Source organism: Mastomys coucha, unplaced genomic scaffold (genome assembly GCF_008632895.1).
Source record: "Mastomys coucha isolate ucsf_1 unplaced genomic scaffold, UCSF_Mcou_1 pScaffold14, whole genome shotgun sequence".
NCBI lineage: Eukaryota > Metazoa > Chordata > Mammalia > Rodentia > Muridae > Mastomys > Mastomys coucha.
In genome coordinates this window covers 133,300,567-133,320,906 of record NW_022196896.1, presented here as the reverse complement: position 1 = coordinate 133,320,906, position 20,340 = coordinate 133,300,567, and the positions used below count along the sequence as shown (strand labels likewise).

At 40.8% G+C, this 20,340-nt stretch overlaps 1 protein-coding gene across 3 annotated transcripts in view; it reads right to left on the bottom strand.

Annotated features, from left to right (window-relative positions):
• The window catches only part of L3mbtl4 (L3MBTL histone methyl-lysine binding protein 4), a 472,751-nt gene that overhangs the window by 123,986 nt on the left and 328,425 nt on the right, over nt 1–20,340 (bottom strand). For all 3 annotated transcript variants that reach the window (XM_031368651.1, XM_031368654.1, XM_031368653.1), the window contains one exon: nt 13,391–13,461. In XM_031368651.1, coding sequence (XP_031224511.1) covers nt 13,391–13,461 — 71 coding nt within the window. The remainder of the gene's footprint in view (nt 1–13,390; nt 13,462–20,340) is intronic.

Sequence of the window (20,340 nt, the reverse complement as noted above, 5' to 3'; positions counted from 1 at the left end):
TGTGCTGAACCAAGCCTCACCCCTGTCTCTCTTCAGAGTCTAGTGTGGCTGAGTTGTGCTGAACCAAGGCTCACCCGTCTCTCTTCAGAGTCTAGTGTGGCTAAGTTGTGCTGAACCAAGCCTCACCCCTGTCTCTCTTCAGAGTCTAGTGTGGCTAAGTTGTGCTGAACCAAGCCTCACCCCTGCCTCTCTTCAGAGTCTAGTGTGGCTAAGTTGTGCTGAACCAAGCCTCACCCCTGCCTCTCTTCAGAGTCTAGTGTGGCTAAGTTGTGCTGAACTAAGCCTCACCCTTGTCTCTCTTCAGAGTCTAGTGTGGCTGGGTTGTGCTGAACCAAGCCCCACCCTTGTCTCTCTTCAGAGTCTAGTGTGGCTGAGTTGTGCTGAACCAAGCCTCACCCCTGCCTCTCTTCAGAGTCTAGTGTGGCTAAGTTGTGCTGAACCAAGCCTCACTCCTGTCTCTCTTCAGAGTCTAGTGTGGCTAAGTTGTGCTGAACCAAGCCTCACCCTTGTCTCTCTTCAGAGTCTTTTACAGCTGGCTGTGAAGCTTACTGGGACTCCACACTCACTCTTTTCCTTTTTTGAGACACTGTATCCTATCAACACTGCACAAAGCATGTTAGCTGACCCTTACATATCAGGATTCTTCTCTCTTTCTGTTCCTCCTTTCTAAGCATCAGATTTTACATCTCTTTTCTTGTGAGGATCAAATGATGACTTATACATTTCTTTCCCTTTTTAAACTTTTTTATTGGATATTTTCTTTATTTACATTTAAAATGTTATCCCCTTTATCAGGACACAGGAACCAAGGATCAGCTGGGGACAAGATCCTTCTGCTCTCGGTCTGCATCACAGAGCTAACCCTGTACCACAGCTCTCCATACCCAAATACCCAGAGAGAACTGGTTGCCAGGAGTACTGACACACAGGCTTGCTGGAGGGACAAGTCAAAGTCAGAGAAAGCAAGACCAGCTAACACCAGAGATAACAAGATGCTGAAAGGGAAGCACAAGAACATAAGCAACAGAAACCAAGACTAGTTGGCATCATCAGAATCCAGTTCTCCCACCACAGTGAACCTTGGTTACCCCAACACATCAGAAAAGCAAGAATCTAATTTAAAACCGCATCTCTTGATGATGATAGAGGAATTTAAGAAGGACATAAATAACTCCCTTAAAGAAATACAAGACAACACAGGTAAGCAGGTAGAAGACATTAAAGAGGAAACACAAAAATCCCTTAAAGAATTATAGAAAAACACAACCAAACAGGTGAAGAAACTGAACAAAGCCATTCAGGATCTGAAAATGGAAATAGAAACAATAAAGAAATCACAAAGGGAGACAACACTGGAGATAGACCTAGGAAAGAGACCAGGAGTCATAGATGCAAACATCACCAACAGAATACAAGAGATAGAAGAATCTCAGGTGTAGGAGATATCATAGAAAACATTGACAAAACAGTCAAAGAAAATGCAAAATGCAAACAGATCCTAACCCAAAACATTCAGGAAATCCAGGACACAAAGAGAAGACCAAACCTAAGGATAATAGTTATAGAAGAGAGTGAAGATTCCCAACTTAAAGGGCCAGTAAATATCTTCAACAAAATTATAGAAAAAAAACTTTCTTAATCTAAAGAAAGAGATGCCCATGAACACACAAGAAGCCTACAGAACTCCAAATAGACTGGACTAGAAAAGAAATTCCTCCCATCACATAATAATCAAAACACCAAATACACTAAAGAAAGAAAGAATATTAAAAGCAGTAAGGGAAAAGGTCACATAACATACAAAGGCAGACCTATCAGAATCACACCAGACTTCTCACCAGATACTATGAAAGCTAGGTGATCCTGGGAAGACTTCATACAAACCTTAAGAGAACACAAATGCCAGCCCAGACTACTATACCCAGCAAAACTCTCAACTATCATAGGTGGAGAAACCAAGATATTCCATGACAAAACCAAATTTACACAATGTCTTTCTACAAATCCAGCCCTATAAAGGATAATAGATGGAAAACTCCAATACAAGGTGGGAAACTACACCCTAGAAAAAGCAAGAAAGCAATCTTTCAACAAACCCAATAAAAGATAACCACACAAACATAAAAATAGCATAAATAATAACAGGGAGCAACAATCACTATTCCTTAATATCTCTTAACATCAATGGACTCAATTCCCCAATAAAAAGATGTAGATTAACAGACTGGATACATAAACAGGACCCAGCATTTTGCTGCAAATAGGAAATGTACCTCAGTGACAAAGACAGACACTACCTCAGAGGGCTGGAAAAGAATTTTCCAAGCAAATGGTCTCAAGAAACAAGTGGGAGTAGCCCCTCTCATATCAGATAAAATCGACTTTCAACCAAAAGTCATCAAAGAAGATAAAGAAGGACACTTCATACTGGGTGAAGGAAAAATCTACCAAGAAGAACTCTCAATTTTGAACATCTATGCTCCAAATGCAAGGCCACCCAGAACTCTCAACTGAGGAATACCGAATGACACCTAAAGAAATGTTCAACATCCTTAGTCATAAGGGAAATGCAAATCAAAACAACTCTGAGATTCCACCTCATACCAGTCAGAGTGGCTAAGATAAAAAACTCAGGTGACAGTGACAGCAGATGCTGGAGAGGTCGTGGAGAAAGAGGAATACACCTTCATTGCTGGTGGGACTGCAAGCTGGTACAACCACTCTGGAAATCAGGTTGGTGGTTTCTAAGAAAATTGGACATAGTACTACCAGAGGACCCAGCAATACCACTCCTGTGTATATATACCCAGAAGATTCTCCAACATCTAATAAGGATATATGCTCCACTATGTTCATAGAAGCCTTACTTATAATAACCAGAAACTGGAAACAACCCAGATGTCCCTCTATAGAGAAATGGATACAGAAAATGTAGTACATCTACACAATGGAGTACTACTCAGCTATTAAAAACAATGAATTTATGAAATTCTTAGGCAAATGGGTGGAACTAGAAAATATCATCTTGAGTGAGGATTGCACAAAACAATCACAAAAGAACACACATGTTATACACTCACTGATAAGTGGATATTAGCCCAGAAGCTCAGAAAGACCAAAGTGTGGATACTTCAGTCCTGAGTAGGACTTAATTTGCCCAAGAATTAAGGACAATTGGCAGCTGGGATCTCAGTGCTCAGTTTTATCTAAAGCTCAGTTTTATCTGTTGGGCAGATAGGGAATGCTTCTACACAGCTAAAGAGACAACAGAGTGCAGAAGGCACTCACAGAATGAGAGAGAATCTTTGCCAGCTACATGTCCTACAAAGGATTAATATTCAATATGCTAAGAACTCAAAAATACAGAGTCCAGGAAGCAAATAATCCAATTGGAAATGTGTATTCAGCATGCTTAGCAATTAGGGAAATGCAAATTAAAGGGACACTGAGCTTTCACCTATGCAGAGTCAGAATGGCTCAGATCAACCAAATAATGGACAACCAACTCCAGGGTGGCCGAGGGGAAAGGGAACCTGGTTCACTGTCACTGAGAATGCAATTGGTTCAGCCACTCTGGAAATCAGTAAGCAGGGTACACATAAAATGAAAAGTAAACCACTCCTTGATATATGCTCAATGACTCACCATCCTACACCACAGGCATTTGCTCAGCCCTATTCATAGCTGCCATATTTACAATGGCCAGGGGATTGGAAGTAACCTAAACCCTTCAATACACGAACAGATAATGAAAACATGGTACATAAGCACAATGGGATACTGTTCAGCTGAAAAGAACAATAGAGTCATGAAATTTTCAGGGACATAGATGGATCTCAAAGATATTATACTATATTGAGTGAGATGGCACAGACCCAGAATCACAAATGCCGCATGTTCTCTCTCAACTGCAGTTCTGAGCTGCAAATCCTCGGGAGCAAACACAGAGCATGGTGTAACCATAGAAACCAAGAAAATATAAAAGGAGCCAACAAGAGTAGGGTGGGCTTGAGAGGGGAATAGCAGAATATGGGTGTTATGAAGTAAGAAATGGAACAAGCAGAGATGGGGGTTCCAACTGGGGAGGCAGGAAGGAAGTAAGGACAGAGGAAGGCTGAGTGACAGATAGCACCAAGGAGCCTCAGGGAGGTGTTTTTACATTCACCTAAAGTAGTTATAATTACGTGTGTGTGTGTGTGTGTGTGTGTGTGTGTGTGTGTGTGTGTGTGTGTGGTGTCTTATAGGAAGTTATACCAGTTGGGCTGACAATGTTCCCCCAAAAAGCATAGACTAAGAAAAACCCTAGTATCAAGCATGAAAAGCTTCCTTTTGAATGGGTGGTCAATGTAGACCAAGTCAACAATATAGACTAAGGTTAGAGTCACTGGTTGCCTCTCAGGAGCTGAAAACACTAGAGTGGGCCTCTAGTGCTGAAAACACTGGATACTTCAGCACAGGACTCTGATAATTCAAGCTGTCTTTGACCTGATGGGAGCCTCTGTCTTTTTGCCTAGTGGTTAGGGTAGTAAAAAATATTATCCAAACAACCAGGAGAGGGAAGCAGTTAATCTGTCTTATCCAGCGGCAACACCTAAGAATGACCATGTCTAACATGGTTAATATCTCTTGCAGTGCAATAACTGCGTGCATGTGCTGGTGTCTAATTGGATATTAGGCTCACTCAAAAAAAAAAAAAGGAGAAATATATCTGATACTAGAAACCAAGCCATCTTCCATAGCTACTGAGGTCATGGGCCTTAGAAAAGAATCTGCTACCACCATTTTGCTAGGCTAGCATGATTCTTACTACATTCTCAACCTCATCCTTATACTCATAGGTAAGTGTAGCTACTACCCTTCATCGGGGAAGCCTCCCTTTACAGGAAATGGAAAGCATCGAAAGAAACTACAACCAGGCACAAGGCAACGGTCAGTGCATCATGGGAGTTCCACGCCATTCAATACATCTCCATTACAGCTCTTGCATCTACAATTCAGGGAAAATCGTGGAAAAGGGGGTGGAGAATTTGGAAGAGCAAGAGTTTAAGAAGTCTGCTGTGAAACAGTCTTTCCTAGAAATGGCTGCATAAACAAGACTGGAACAATGGCCATCTCAGTGGACATTGTAACATGGAAGTGGGAAATTCTGTAGGCCCCACCCTTAAACAAAAATCTCTAGGCAACTAGCGACCATAGAGAGAAGGAGAAACAGCTTCACATTGTTTGTCCATTGCAGAGCCATCAGCCTTCAAACCATATACACATAACCAGTGAAGATGGACACAGTAAGTTGTGTGTATATATGTGTGTGTGCATATATAGATATCCACATACATATGTAACAATAAGAATAGAAAGGAGGATATTGACTTGACAGAAGGCATGGGGAGAGTTATAGGGAGGGTCACTAGGAGGGATGGAGGGGAGAAGTGATGTAATTCTTTTTAAATTAAAATGTATATTTAAAAATTGAAGGAAGGAAGGAAGGAAGGAAGGAAGGACAAAACTAAGCTAAAAATGCACTTTAAAAGAAACAGGAACCTTTGTGTCCATTTCTCCTTCTCAGGGCTGTAATTTTGTCTGGTTTGAACCTGTGTAGACCCTGTGGATTACCTTGGTCTCCACGACGTTGTATGTGTACCAGCCCTGTTGTGTCTAAAAGATACTGTTTCCTTGGTGGCGTCCACCACCCTAGGATCTTACAATCTTCCTGATTCCTCTTCTGTATAGATTCCCAGCCTGGAGGGGAAGGAATTAATGATGACTTCATCCCAAGAATCTTTCTGTGCTTTGTACCCACTGGGAAAGGGAAACCAGTTTCCTCCCATGAAGCGCCACTGTGTTTATCCAACCACACTCCAAGCCAAGCCCCATTGCTCAAGTATAGCTGCACAAAACAAAACAGATTCTCCGTTTGTGGGGCTGAGGGGTGGGGCTTGTTAAGTTCTGTTTTGTTAGTTTTTGTCTTATGTTTTGTTGGCTTTGATTTTCATTTTTTGGTTTGAGAGAGAGAGAGAAGAAAATGAAGTTTGGTGGAGAGGGAGTTAGGGAAAATCTTGGAGGGAGTTGGAGTTAGGGAGATTCTGAAGGGAGCTGGAGATGGGGAAAACATAATGAAAATACATTGTTTGAAAAAACATACATATAATAAAATGAAAGCAATGGGAAACTGTTTTCAGACAGGAAAAGATAGGACATAGACACATCTTATAATATCGAGGGTGTCTACTAAAGGGATATTGGAAAAGAGGACATGTTGATCTGGGACCATGGCTTAGCAGTCACAGCATAAGCAGCAAGCAGGAAACGAGGTCTGGATCCCCATAACCCACACTAATGTGGGCATGTTTGAACTCACCTTGAATTCCTGCAATTAGAAAGTGTGACAGGAAGATGAGCCCTGGAGTAAGCTGGCTAGCTAGACGACCTCTGTTCAGTGAACTCTGGGTCTAGTTGAGGATCCCGGCTCAGAAAATGGTTAAAGACTCCTGATCTTGACCTTGGGCCTCCACATGCGTTGCAGTTTGAATATACTTGGCTCCTGGGAATTGGCAGTATTAGGAGGTCTGGCCTTGTTAGAGGAAGTTTGTCACTGCGGGGAGGGCTTTGTGGTCCTATGCTCAAGCTCCACCCAGTAGAGAAGAGCGATCTTCCTCCTGGTTGCCTGTGAACTAAGATGCAGAACTCTTGGCTCTTTCTCCTCCACCAAGTCAGCCTGCAGGCTGCCGTGCTTCCCACCATGATGGTAATAGACTGAACCTCTGAAATTGTAAGTTGGCTCCAATTAAATGTTGTCTATTTGTAAGAGTTGCCTTGGTTGTGGTGTCTGCTCACAACAATGGAAACCCTAACTAAGATAATATGCATATATCTTTACATAATGCATACATAAACATGTAGAATAAAAGAAAAATATGAGTTGGTAAAGTGCTTGCCACCAAAGCATGGGGACTTGCATTTATTCCCTACAACTCATGCAAAAGTTGGCTGTCCCACTTTTCTGTTGCCTTATCTTTTACTCTTTCTACCATTTTTTCCATATAGTTCACTGAACATTATAAAGAACACTATAGAAGAGCGATATAATGTCCTATTATGGGTTGAGCTCTCACTCTCAACAGTTTAACACCAGCACCTTGATGAAACAGGAATGAGCTGTTCACTGTTAAGAGAAGTGTCAATGACCAAGGGTGAGAGCATCTCCAGTCTGCCAGTTTAAACAAACTATTTAGAAGTCAGCCTGAGAACATGCCCTTTCAGTAGAAACAGAAGCAACAGGTTGACCCCTAGGTCCCATGACTTCCATAAGCCATGGAGTTTGCTCAAGCTCACAGAGCCAGTTATGAGATCCCTCTAGGGGAGTAAGTCTCAGAGATCCAGTCAGAACACAGTTGGTTACCTCCATAATCGTATGCCACTACCACGCCAGTGGTCACATTGTGCCTTACACATTGTATTGCAGCATATAAAGCCCATGGGTGAGTAAGACCAGTGGTTTTTTTTTTTTTTAGCTGCCTAAAGAGGGTCTTCATTATAGAAAAGCATATTAAAACTCTGGGCAAGTTATTCCACATTTCATTCATTCTATGAAGTGAAAAGACAGATCCCAAGAAAAACTAATAGTGTACAAAAATCTTAAACCATAAACCTATCGAAGAAGTTAACTAGCAATTAATTCAGCAATAGATACTTACTAATAAATAATCTCTAGGCTCAAATAGCTTTTTTGGGGAATTCTTTTGAATGGTTAAAAAGCATGCATCATGCACTTTTCATAAACCCTTTATAAGAATGGGAAAAAAGAATGACTAATTTCCCATCACATTTGTGAAGTTATCAGATTTAAAATATCAAAACATCATGACAGCACAAGAGAGTAAATTATAATCAATTTCTTCTTTGAATATGTTTGAAAAAGTCTGATAAAATGTAGGCAGTTCTCATCATTTGATATAGCAACGTGGAGTTGCAGTATTCACCATGTATTTTACAACATGCAAGCTGGACCTAGTGATCAATGAAAAAAGCAATGATTTTTTTCTACTTCTTTACAAATTTTACATAAAACATCAACAAGTTATGGTGTAAGCAACATTACTGTGATTACAACATTCAAAACCTCCAAGTGTCCTGCTTTTTTGCCAGCATTACTTAGTGAGGAGTATTTGCATCCTGCTGGTCATGCCCACTCTTTCTGTATTAACAATTTGTGACAAGGGTCAGGATTTCTGGAATTGGCCACCCTCCCCCCATAGATTTGTTTTAAGTTGATGGTAGTTTCAAGAGTGACCACTTCCTTTGTTTATTTCACATTTGTTGGCCAGGTATCTTTTTAAAGAACCAAAAGCTGTAAAACACCACATGGGCGTAGGACTATGGGAAGGATGGGCAGTATGAGTACATGCTTCACTGTCTTGGTGCCGCCCCAGAAGTGCTCCTACAGCCTATGGTAAGATCTGGGACTCGTGTGGAGATTTGCCAACTTCCATTCTGTGTACTCTCTCGATGTTAAGTCCTCTTGGTAAGGGAAATCTGAGCTGTGGTGTTTGGGAGTCTGGTCATTTTTAACTTAATCATAACAACAGAAATTCACATACCTTGGAAGAAGCATGCGAAGGAAGGCCTGCTTAATTATTAGTTCTATTGATCAATTGGGTACTAGTATATGAAGTTTACTTTAAACTCATTGAATGATACTAGTATAATTAGCACACTTTTCCATATTTCCATTATATAAATAATGTTATAGTCAAGCAATGAATTTCCATAAGGATCATTGTAATAAAAGTTTACACAGTAAAGAATAAAGGAGAACAATTACAATCATCCTAATAGAACTAGACAATATTTGATGAAGTTAAATACCCGCTTATAAAAAAATAAAACTAAGTAACCTAGAAATGGAACAGTTTTCTGGTCTACTAAAGGTCTCAATAAACTGCATTATACCTTATGGCTAATAATCATTTTATACTTGTCCTAGGGTTTCATTGCTATGAACAGAAACCATGACCAAGGCAACTCTTATAAGGACAGCATTTAATTGGGGCTGGCTTACAGGTTCAGAGGTTCAGTCCATTATCATCACAGCAGAAAAATGGCAGCACCCAGGTAGGCATGGTGCAGGAGGAGCTGGGAGTTCTACATCTTCATCTGGAGTCTGCTAGCAGATATTGGCTTCCAGGCAGCTAGGATGAGGGTCTTAAAGCCCACACCCACAGTAGCACACCTACTCCAACAAGGCCACACCTTCTAATAGTTCCACTCCCTGGGCCAAGGATACTCCAACTGTTAACAATATTTATTATTAACTTATAACAATGTTTCTTTCTGAGATTAACTGGAGGATAGAGAGGGGAGGAGAGAAACTGGGAGGAAAGGGGGGAGGGGAAACTGCCATTTTTGAGGTGAAGTAAATTAGTTAATTTATCAATTAATTAAAAAGGAATGAGTCAAAGATGCCTACTTATCATTACATCTGCTCAGCACTATAGTGGAGCTCAAGGAAACTGCCTCATACCACTAAAAATTATCAGAGGATTTCTAATTAAATTGAAGACTAAACCATGTTGATGAACTAGAAGATGCCAATTCAGCTGAAATTAGATGTCAGAATTACCTCAGATGCAATTAAACTCACTGTGTGTTGTATGGAGTGTGGATTCTACATGTGCTTCTTCATATATAGTGTATATATGCATTTAAGCTAATCTCTCTCTCTCTCTCTTTCTCTCTCTCATATGATCTCTCCATTTAGCCCAGGCTAACTTCAGCCTTGCTACTATGCTACCATGCCCAATGTAGTCAGGACAATTAAATAGAAGAAAAACAAAACTGGATGAATACTATTTAGATGGTGGAACTGGTTATATGGAGCTGTGATAATTAAGAGAGTGTGGTATTGCCAAAATACTACAAATAAGCTAATTAACCAGACCAGAGTTCAGAAACAAATGAACACAAAAATGGTCACTAAATTTACAACAAATGACACCTCAGTGCAGAGGAGGACATGATCAGCAGCTTATTCAACATTATTTAATCAACTGTGATTTCTAGAAAAAATGAATTTTGATTATTGTTTGATATTGTAGAGGACATCAGCTCAAATGCATTCCAGAGCTAAGTCATGATATGAACACACAAGGCTTTTAAAATGAAAATAAGTTGATAAACGTGGAACATGCCAAACATTTTGAGGCATGGAAGGTGTTAAGGAAACCAGAAATGAAGAGTGATGTTGAAAAATGGAATTTGTGTTTGTTACAAAGTCCCATTAAGAGTTCAAGAAAGCAAATGCCAAACTAGAGAAGAGAACTGCAATGATCTATCCAACAATGGGACTCACACACTTAAGTACAGAGCTTCACATCAGTATGAGGAAGGCCCTTCACAAATCTCAGTAGTCGTTAAACAGGAAACTTTGTTCAATTCACTAGATCTTGGGTAAATGTGAAATTAAAATATCATTAAACCCCAATGTCAGCCTAACCCTTGTGTTTTCATATCAAAAGATAACTTATATTGTCAACACTTATGTTTCAATTTTGGGACTTAAAATATTACTGGATTAGCAAAATGAGGGCTAGTTCCATGCTGATTACAAATGATCTAGACACAAACTTATTTTCTAAAGTTTCCAAAATTCCAAAAGGATCCCAAGCATGATGCCATGTGGTGGGCCGAGCAGGTCTGAGGTACTGAGGACCCATGCTGTAGTTCTCCCTCTCTGAGATATAAGGGCTTGCATGCTCACACAGGTTGACATGAGTGTCACACACTGTATGAGCTCTGCTCAGCCTCTACTAAAGGAGTATCTTTTGTCCTGTATGGATTATTCACTCTTGAAAAGTAACAGACACCCAACTCCATCCTAGAGAAGGGGCACATTGGTGACCATCACCTTCATGCTTCTGCATGGTTCTCCTTAAGGTGACACAAATAAGCAATGCCTCCTGCCATGCTTTTGATGTAGCCCTTGTACAGACTGGTCAGACAGAATCTCCCTTATCACCCATCAGTGTTACATGCAGATATCCTTGTAAAATGACCTTGCATCCATCAGCAAATACATGTTATTAAAAAGCAATTTATATTCTGTCACTGATTTCATTTTTATATATCATTATTGGAAAGATGCTCCAAATTATACAAATCCTTAAAAACTAGAGTGAACCACAAAACAAGAGCTTTGGAAAGAGCCGTAATTAGGTGACAATCATATTTATTGCAAATAAAATGCTTTGGGAAGGTGGTCACCAGTAAAATTTGAAAACACACCTGTGCTATGAAAATCAGAAGCTGTGTCTACATGCTGTACACCATTTATAAAAATATCCAGAGCTTATAACTTCCCTTCACAGATTAAATAAAGATATAGTCCATTTTCTCCAAACACAAACCAAATGTCCCCCAAACCACTAATGAATAAGAAGGCATTGATTAAAATCTACACATCATGATAAAATAACAATTGCGAATGAAGCTATAGGCTTGGCAGCAAGGGAGTATTAAGTAATCTCTTAATTGCATAGTAGTAACACTTAGTTCTACTGTTTGGTCTCAGACAGGTTAGAAACACAGCAAGTGAAGTGAAATGTAATGAGGAAGCCTGGCTGAATACAGGGAGTGCTATTTGAAGGACACGACAGACTACCACACAGATACCATGTATGGCCAGTATATATATTCCTGCAGTAGAATAGGCCTTAGAATGCATTTGCTGAAGGCTTGTAAACAATTGTGTGCTTTGCACAAGACAAAGGTTCTCCACACATCCTAGTGATGTCTGAATGCACTGTAGACCTCCTGAGGGGAAATGAACAGGGTTGAGTTAGAGAGTTCAATGAGTGCAGGAAAGAAAAAAAAACATCTGGGTATAATCTTCTTACAAATGATGCAGAAAGGATGAGGACAAGGAGGAGGAGGAGGAGGAGGAGGAGGAAGAGGAGGAGGAGTAGGAGGAGGAAGAGGAGAAGGGAGAGGAGGAGGAAGAGGAAGAGGAAGATGAAGAAGAAAAAGAAGCAGCAGCACAATGAACGAGCTGCGAGAGACTCATCTTTCCCATTATGCAAATGCCTCTTGCTAGAGATATTTTCTATTTTGGTCAGGATGATCCTCATTACTACTTTTACTATGTGAAGCACAAGACTGTGTATCTGTTTTAACAGGAACATGTACATAATTACTCTCTGCAGAAAATTTCGAAAGTGTCAAAATATGAATTAAAACACCAACACTTTTTTAAGGTTTCTTATGTCGTTCCAAAACATGCTGCTTACAGAACGAAGGCTTGGTGCAGTGGATGAGAACATTTGGAACAGTTTCTAAAATATCCATTACTTATTTAGAGCAAGGCTTAGCTCTGGTTGTATTATACAGAGATTCTTCTGAGAAATGTGTAGCTTTAGAGAGCCAAGTACCTCAGTTGCCCCCTATTTCCTCAGGAAAAGACCCTGTCTCTTTGGGACTCGGACGGAAACTTATAGCTCTTCCAACCCCAGGCTGAGCGTTGCCCCATCCAAATAGAGTAGTTTTGGCCATCACAACCCCGTGTTTGGTGATTGGTCCTTTTTTACCCTAAGAGAACACAATCATGATACTGTGGTGGAGATACTGCAGCACTCTCCAGTTGTGTTCATTTCCTTCCCAACTCAGCAGAAAGCTCATCAACAGATCTCCTACTGTGTTTGGGGACCTAAGAATTTAAGGGGCTGAAGACATAGCATCCTGATTGTAAATGATCCATGTTTTCATCTTGCCAGATCTAAATATCAGTGCAAGGATAGGGCAGCTGAAGAAAGGTCTTAGCTGGCTGCCACAGAGGCCGGCCTCCCATTCTGTCTGCCTTTAAAAGTCACAGGAAGGAAAACACCTGAGTGAAAACAGTATGTCCCTTTTCCTTTTCTCAACCCTAACAAACGTCTCATCTCAGAAGTTAAGCTTTCTATGTAGTAGCTTTCCGCCTGGCCTACCAATAATGCACATTTATTGGCTGTCCACTTTGTCAACCACAGTGACTTTCCTGGCTGCGTTAAGTGGCCACTATAGAAGTAGAGAGCACACTGTAAATCCAGATTTCCACAAGACTGGATCTTTCCAGACATGAACAGGACTGCAGAGATGACAGAGGCCTTTTCACCTTTAAAAATAAGAAAACTAAGAAGGGGACTTTGAAGTGACAGAACTTGTTACCTGGGGGTGGGTAGCATGCCATGAGTCTAAGAGTCTCTTTACTTCGAGACAGGTTCTTTGCAACATTCCCGACCAGTATGAGGAAGCCCAACAGACACATAGGACATTATCCACAACAAAAAGCAATAGCTGGCTCTCTGCCGTTGCTACTGTTGCTTTTTTTGTTTTTTGTTTTTGTTTCGTTTTTGTTTTTTACCTCTGAAGAGATTATCCAAGTCAATATCTTCTTTTCCTTTGATTTTCAAACACTTTGCCTGCTGTACAAGTCTGGCAAAGAACAGAAATAAAATCTGGATTCATTATCCTGTGAGGTAAGAATAAATCATGACAGCAGCACAAATTTAAATAGAAACCTCGGGGTAAATGACAGCGAATTAGCAGGTGTTTCTCTGCACAGTCTCATTAGAACGTTGGCTTAGCATTTAAAGGAAGCCGGAACCTTTGTTCAGAAACTCTGACTTTGAAAACTGAAATGTAAAAGTCTTTCCATCCACTGTCCCAGAGAATGATCTCTTGGTGTTCCGAGGAGGAAGCAGCTGAGACAATGGGCAACAGCGTGGGACATAGGTAAATAATAAGGATTTTTCCAAAATTTGCCACCTAGTATTTCAATCAGAAGACCACAGCACTGTGACTGTGCTCAGATAAGTGTATGAGTAACTAAGTTACACTGCTGAATGTCAGAGAACTCATTAACTTTTGCAACACTGCAGCACATGGTGTGAGCGAATTTTGTGACTTTTCATCACTGGTTCATCATTAAAACCCAAGGTTCCCGCCGCAAAGCAAAGGAAGAGGTTTTTAAAATGAGACTTCTCCACGGTTGCTAATTACCTACTAATTAATTTTAGGCAGAGAACTTGAGATAATGAATTTATCTGCATATACTCATGATCCTAATAAACTTATAATCATTTGCTTTGCACGCAAGTTTTCTTACTGCACTGGATGGGCTGTAACTGGCCATGACAGGAGAGAGAGGGAAACGACTCAGCTACCAAACCTGCCTACAGGACTGAACAGCTTATAGGTAAGTTGCATATTTTTATCCATAGCTTTTGTGAACATGTTTGCCATAGCAGAAGTGCATTCCACTCATTAGTTATGTGCCTCTTGGCTCCCTTAATAAAAATAATATTAAAAAAGAAAACAAGAAAGAGTTTGATTTTAGGCCCCATCTTTGGACCTTCTGCTGCTATGGTGGCCAGCCTACCAGGTGAGGAGCTGCCTCTGGAGTCGGCAGGGAGTCAGGGAGAGAAAAATCAGTGCAGAAACACCTGCTTCATGCCTAGGACTCAGTTCCTTGGTCTGTGACACAGAGTGAGTATCTGAGCACTTGACGTTTCGTGGCCAGTCTGGGACATGAACATACTACGTGCCTACCGGCTTGGTCTGTGCACTCCGTAAACAACATTTTTAAAACGCTGTAAAGGCCACTGTGCATTACGGACCAAGATGCATACAACCTGTAGACTACTTTAACAGTTCAGTGTATTCGGTTTGTCTTAGGTTCCCTCTATATCTCTGTGTGGTCAGGATTCGTTTACACTCTCCTAGAAAAGGCATGTGGCCTGTAGAGAGAGGATTTAAGCTTAAGCAGCAAGTATCTGATGGTCCATGTGAGATGCTGGATGCCACAACCCTCAGGGGGCTTAGTGTCATAGCCTGGTCATTTTGTAAAGAAGATGAGGAGAAAGAAAAATATCCATGGTTTATAAATATGGAAACTGAGGCTCAGAAGCACGGGTCAGCTTGCCCCATCTTAGGCAGCTAGGATGCAGAGTGAAGTCTTTGGATACCACATGTAGGCTTTCTTACACACTACTGATTTAGCTCCAATGCCAGATCCTCATGATGCAATCTTAAATATAAGACTTGTTGCAGGTTAAAGCCATTTAATATGAAGTTTGTAAAGAGGGAGTTTCCACCTATTCACTTCTATGAAGATGTAGACATTGACGAGGTGCTTGTGTTAGCCCAAGTAACTTCAGTTTGCAGAGATGGACAGAATAGGCATGAAGAGTGTTTAACTTTTAATAATTCTCTTTAGTCTGTACCAGTTAGGTTGCTGGATAGAAAAAAGCCTGCACATTAGTAATATTTGTAGGTTTTAATGTCTTATTTCTTTACTTCTTATTTCATGTGTATAGGTGTTTTGCCTGCATGCATGTTCTGTGCTCCATTTGTGTACCTGCTTCCCACAGAGGCCAGAAGGTGCCCTGGAACTATAATCATGGACAGCTGTGAGCTATCATATGCGTTACAGGAGAATTGTGCCTGCATCCTGTGGAGGAACTGCCAGTGTTCTTAACTACTGAGCTATCTCTCCAGCCTTGCATGTTTTAATTTTACCCATCTGTATTTTCTAACTTTCCTGTAGTAAACAAGTAATATTGTTTTTATAATAATAAAATCATGCTAACTGCCCCCTAGCTCACTATGTAAACAAATGGCAGGCAAATGATTATTTTAAAGCCAGATTCAGATCTGGTATAACAATGAGAAGAAAGGCCTGAGGGTGTTCAGGCAGTGGTTTTATTTTTCTGGGGTCTAAGAACACTAATATTTGCTTTACACGAGAAAGCATGTACACTAGAGAACACAGCGTTCTGTGGAGCTTAATCACAAAGAGCCCTGGCCAAGGTAGGGCAGCCGTGACCCAGAGATTCACAATAAATTAGAAACTCTCTGTTGAGAGTCAGCCCAGGGGGGAAAAAAGCTCTTTTAGAATCTTACCTACACCTGTGCTAGGAATTGTGTCACCTGCAGGCCTGAGGTTTGCTGAGAGCAATAATGCTGCCCCAAGTAACTGCTAAAGGAACAGGCCCCTGGGGCCCCGCTGAGGGCTCAGTCCTTTCACAGCCACCCAGCTGATGGCTTATGCCATTTCCAGCCTGCATAGAAGAATGTTTTCTTTTCTCCTTGGTTAGTGTCTCCTACCACTATGGTTGTGAGGCCTCTGCTCAGTGGGTTGTAGGCTTACCCTTTCCTTGACCCCATGTTACTTTTCCATGCCACTCATCCCAACCATGACCTCTGCTGTTCTCTGAAGCAACAGTGTTCACCCACATCTTGGTATCAGAGATCACCTACATGCCCACTGCCCAGTCCACAGTGACTAGAAACCCTGTCCCTTAATTTCAGTCCCATCCTGCAGCTGGTTGAGCAGCTAGGACGGTTTTCTTGTTACTAACAAAGGTAATGACGTAGATTTCTCACTGTTTAGGTCACGGCTGAGTTTTGAATGGTTTGAATGGTTCCATCCCAGATGTGTTTTGAAGGGACCAATGATGAGGGAATGAATGGATAGCTTTAATTTTAGGATCTAGCTGTGGTCAGAGTCCCTCATGTAGCAAGATAAGTATCACTGAGCCATCTATAGGATACGACCCCATTTGGTTCTGATAGTGTTGTAACCCTGGGAGTCCATGGTATAGAAAAGGAAGCAGACACTCAAGAGGAAGCCGCACAGCACAGAGTTGCCACCAATAGTATTAATGAGAGGATATGGTCATTGGCTCCCATCTCCTCATTCCTACATTGACGACGTTGATCACGGATTCCTTGATTAAGGGGCTTAATTTAGTTACAGATGCTGAGTCTTCTCTCCAACCATTTAAAGGAAGATCTAAGTTCCTGCGGGTCCTTAGATGATTGTTGCACAGAGAACTGTAACTAGGCCAGTCTTAAGGTTTTTTATTTTTCAATCGTAAGGTTTTAAAGTTAGCAAATTGTATAGAAGTAGTGAAAAAAAAAGATATAGATAATTCCTTCAAGAGTCTCTGCTACACTCCAGGCCAGGTTTCAGGTTTGTGCCTATATCAATAGCTATATTTCTCTGTATGCCCTAATTCCAAATGTAATAATATATGATCTCTCACACTTGCATTTATTCTAAAGCAGAGGAGACTCTCAGAGGAATGTGAATGTCAGGATATGACTTGGTGAACTCAGATGCACTAAAGAACTTATGTTGTAGCAAGGTAATGAAGCCGAGCCTGAAGGTTAGAAAGCAAGTTCTCTCACTCGGCATCTGTGGTACTTTGAGGAGCAAAAGGCACACGCAGAAAAGCACCAAACAGGTACATGTAGGCATACGCGAGAGCCACGCGAGGGTGATACAGAGCAGAAGCAATGGAAGCACCAAACAGGTACATGTAGGCATATGCGAGGGCCACGCAAGGGTGATACAGAGCAGAAGCAATGGAAGCACCAAACATGGAAGGCTAGAGCAGGAGAGAAGCTGCCTCTTCCGTGACTCTGGCTCCCAACTCCCCCAAGCCTCAGGCACATGTTGGCTGCTAAATCTACTTCATTTTTTGAGTGCCTACTAAGTATCAGTATCCTAGGTATCAGAAACACAGAAGCATAAATCATAGTCTCTTTTCTTGAAATACATCAGTGAGAACTGCTCAGAACAGTGCAGAGAGAGCCAGGTCATGGGCAAGGGAGGAGCTATGGAAGGAAGGACACCTGGGGCAGAGGACAGGAGTGGACTCATAATGTTGAAAAACAAGCAACACTGTGGCTGATGAGGACAGGGCTGACTGGGGACACCTGTCTCTGGCCCAAAACAAAGAAGCCTGGTGGCTTACAGAATATCGACCAATTAACATGGAAGGTTAATATGTAGGAAAACTGTAACATTTAGGGGAATGGCCCCATAGGTATATATTTTATGTTACAGCTAATTTGAGAAGTGGAAAGAAGCTAGTTGGTTTCTGGAAGTGCAATTTATTATCAGCATCATTAAGAGACAATTCTGCTATGTGTGGTTCACTCTGATTATTGCAAATTTCTCCAGCTCATTCTGTTATCAACACAGACCTTCGAGGAGCATATAGACATGAGAAACAGAAGATGCTGGGAAAGATGGCGTGTCTCTTAGCTTCTTAAATTAAAAAAAGTTAGTAGCACTGGATGAAAAATGACAGGGGCTTCAGTGCATGGTGGAGCTATAAACTGTGTAAAGTTAATACTATGATGATGGCCACTTTGAGGAGGCAAAAGCAGTTATCACTTAGGGGAGAAAAACTGAAGTCATGCTCTCCTCTGAACAGAGACAAAGAGCTAACAGATAACTCAGGGGCAGCTGCATTCCGCAGGAATTATGTTTACCATGACGACATCTCATGGTCCTAGAGTTACTCTCCTGCCTTTGGTATATTACAGTGAAACGTGTTAGAGGGGGAACTTTGTACTATGTGAACCACAGACCAGAGAAAGCACAGGGGGACACATTGGTAAGCACCTCCCATAAGGAATTTTGTGTTTATAACATAAGATTTTAAGGTTATGATTTTAAATTATTTTCTTTATGTTTAAAAAAACTTTTTGTCATAAAATATGCTCTTTTTAAAAGTATATATGTATCATATTCAACCCTAGAAGTCATAGCCTGAAGTATAAAAGTGCGACAGTGTATGCAGTCAGACCCTCTCAAGTCTCACTCTGCCTTCTCTCTTGGGCTGGATGTAATTGAACACGCTTAGGATTTGATACCAGGCATTTGTGTGTTCAACCCCCAACCTCTCCAGTGGAGTGATTATCTGTGTCTGAACACATTGCACTTCAGTTATTAATGTGATAAAATCTGAATAAGTAAGGAAGCCAGGGCTTTCATAACATAAGATATAACTAACAAGATGGTATCATATGAACTGTTTAGCTCAAAGGGAGTGGGTGACTTTAACACTAAGACAATAGCAATTGTTAGTATATCCTATGTTTTTACTTCACAGGATAGAAATATGCTGGCTGTAATCGGACAGCTTAGGTTGGGGTCCTGGACAAACACCAAGAGGGCACTACTTCCTAAATACAGCATTCCTTACTACTAACGACAATGCTGTGATGTCAAGCATCTCCACTGCACCTAAAGTGCAAGAGGGTAAGAAGCTATAAACCATTAAGTACATATATCAAAGGTGCTTTCAGGCATGCAGTACATACCTAAGTGAAAAACTCACATGAAGCAGTTTGTCTCAACTGACTGTATCATGAATGTACCATTGCTTACTTTTGCAACACAAGAATAAAGAATATAAACATTGTATTTAAACTAAAACAAGAATATATATTTCATATAAACTAAATATGTTCTTTTGATAGTTGCTACCTGTTGTGATATTGTAAGTCTGAGTTCTAAAGTTTAATACAACAGGGATCTCTGACTTTTCAGACATTTGGTAGATATATCCTACTGGGTTTTAAAATGTGATCCTTTAATTTAAAAAAGTGTGACCATAAATAGACTTTCTACTATGAAGACAAATTAAGGAGTCACAAATATACTACTAGTAACCTCACTGCGAAGATCTCTCTCTCATTAATATCTATAGTTTATCTATGTCTTATTTGTGTGTGTGTGTGTGGATATGTATATGGGTCTGTGTGTGTGTGTATGTGCTTCTGTGTGTCTGTGGCAAAGCTGTATTTCCATTTGAAGTGGTCTGGCAATGGTACTGGAGCAAAGTTTGCTTGTGAAAGGAATGAAAGAATCCTATGCAAAGCTCAGGACAGAGAAAACACATGGAAGTCAAATGCCATCTATGGTTGATCATGTGATTTCAATGCTATGGGCTAGACAGTGGCAGCCTCAAGGAGGCGCCACCAGGAAACAAGGAGGGGCCCTGAAGTGTATTTTATCTGCATACAATCAGCCCATGGAGCACTCAGTGTTGGTTTTCCTGCTCTCTCTTTTATAAAGACTCTGGAAATCATGTTAACAACCATGGACAAGATCAGGGATGTGTGTGAGTTTAAGTGGATATGACCATGATGCCAATTCTGTGAATGTCTGACATACAAGGAGGGGTTTGGATTAAAGTCTGAATGACTCAGGGTGAGCCCCATACATCTCCACTGTCTGCAGGCACTGACACAGTTCTTAGTGTACCCAGAACAGAATTGGACAGCATAGAGTCACTTGAGACTTCTGCATTCAACCATTAACTGAAGTTCTGCGCTTTCTCCCTGTGTTCACTATTCTATGTGTTATACTGTTGTGTGAAGCCCCTCAGAAATAGTACAACACTCAATAAAATATCAGAAGAAGGAACTCCACATGAGGAATTTGAAATGGAGTGACAAGATGCCTATGTTTGCTGGAAAGAAATGACTTAGGTAACCACTGAGATGATATAA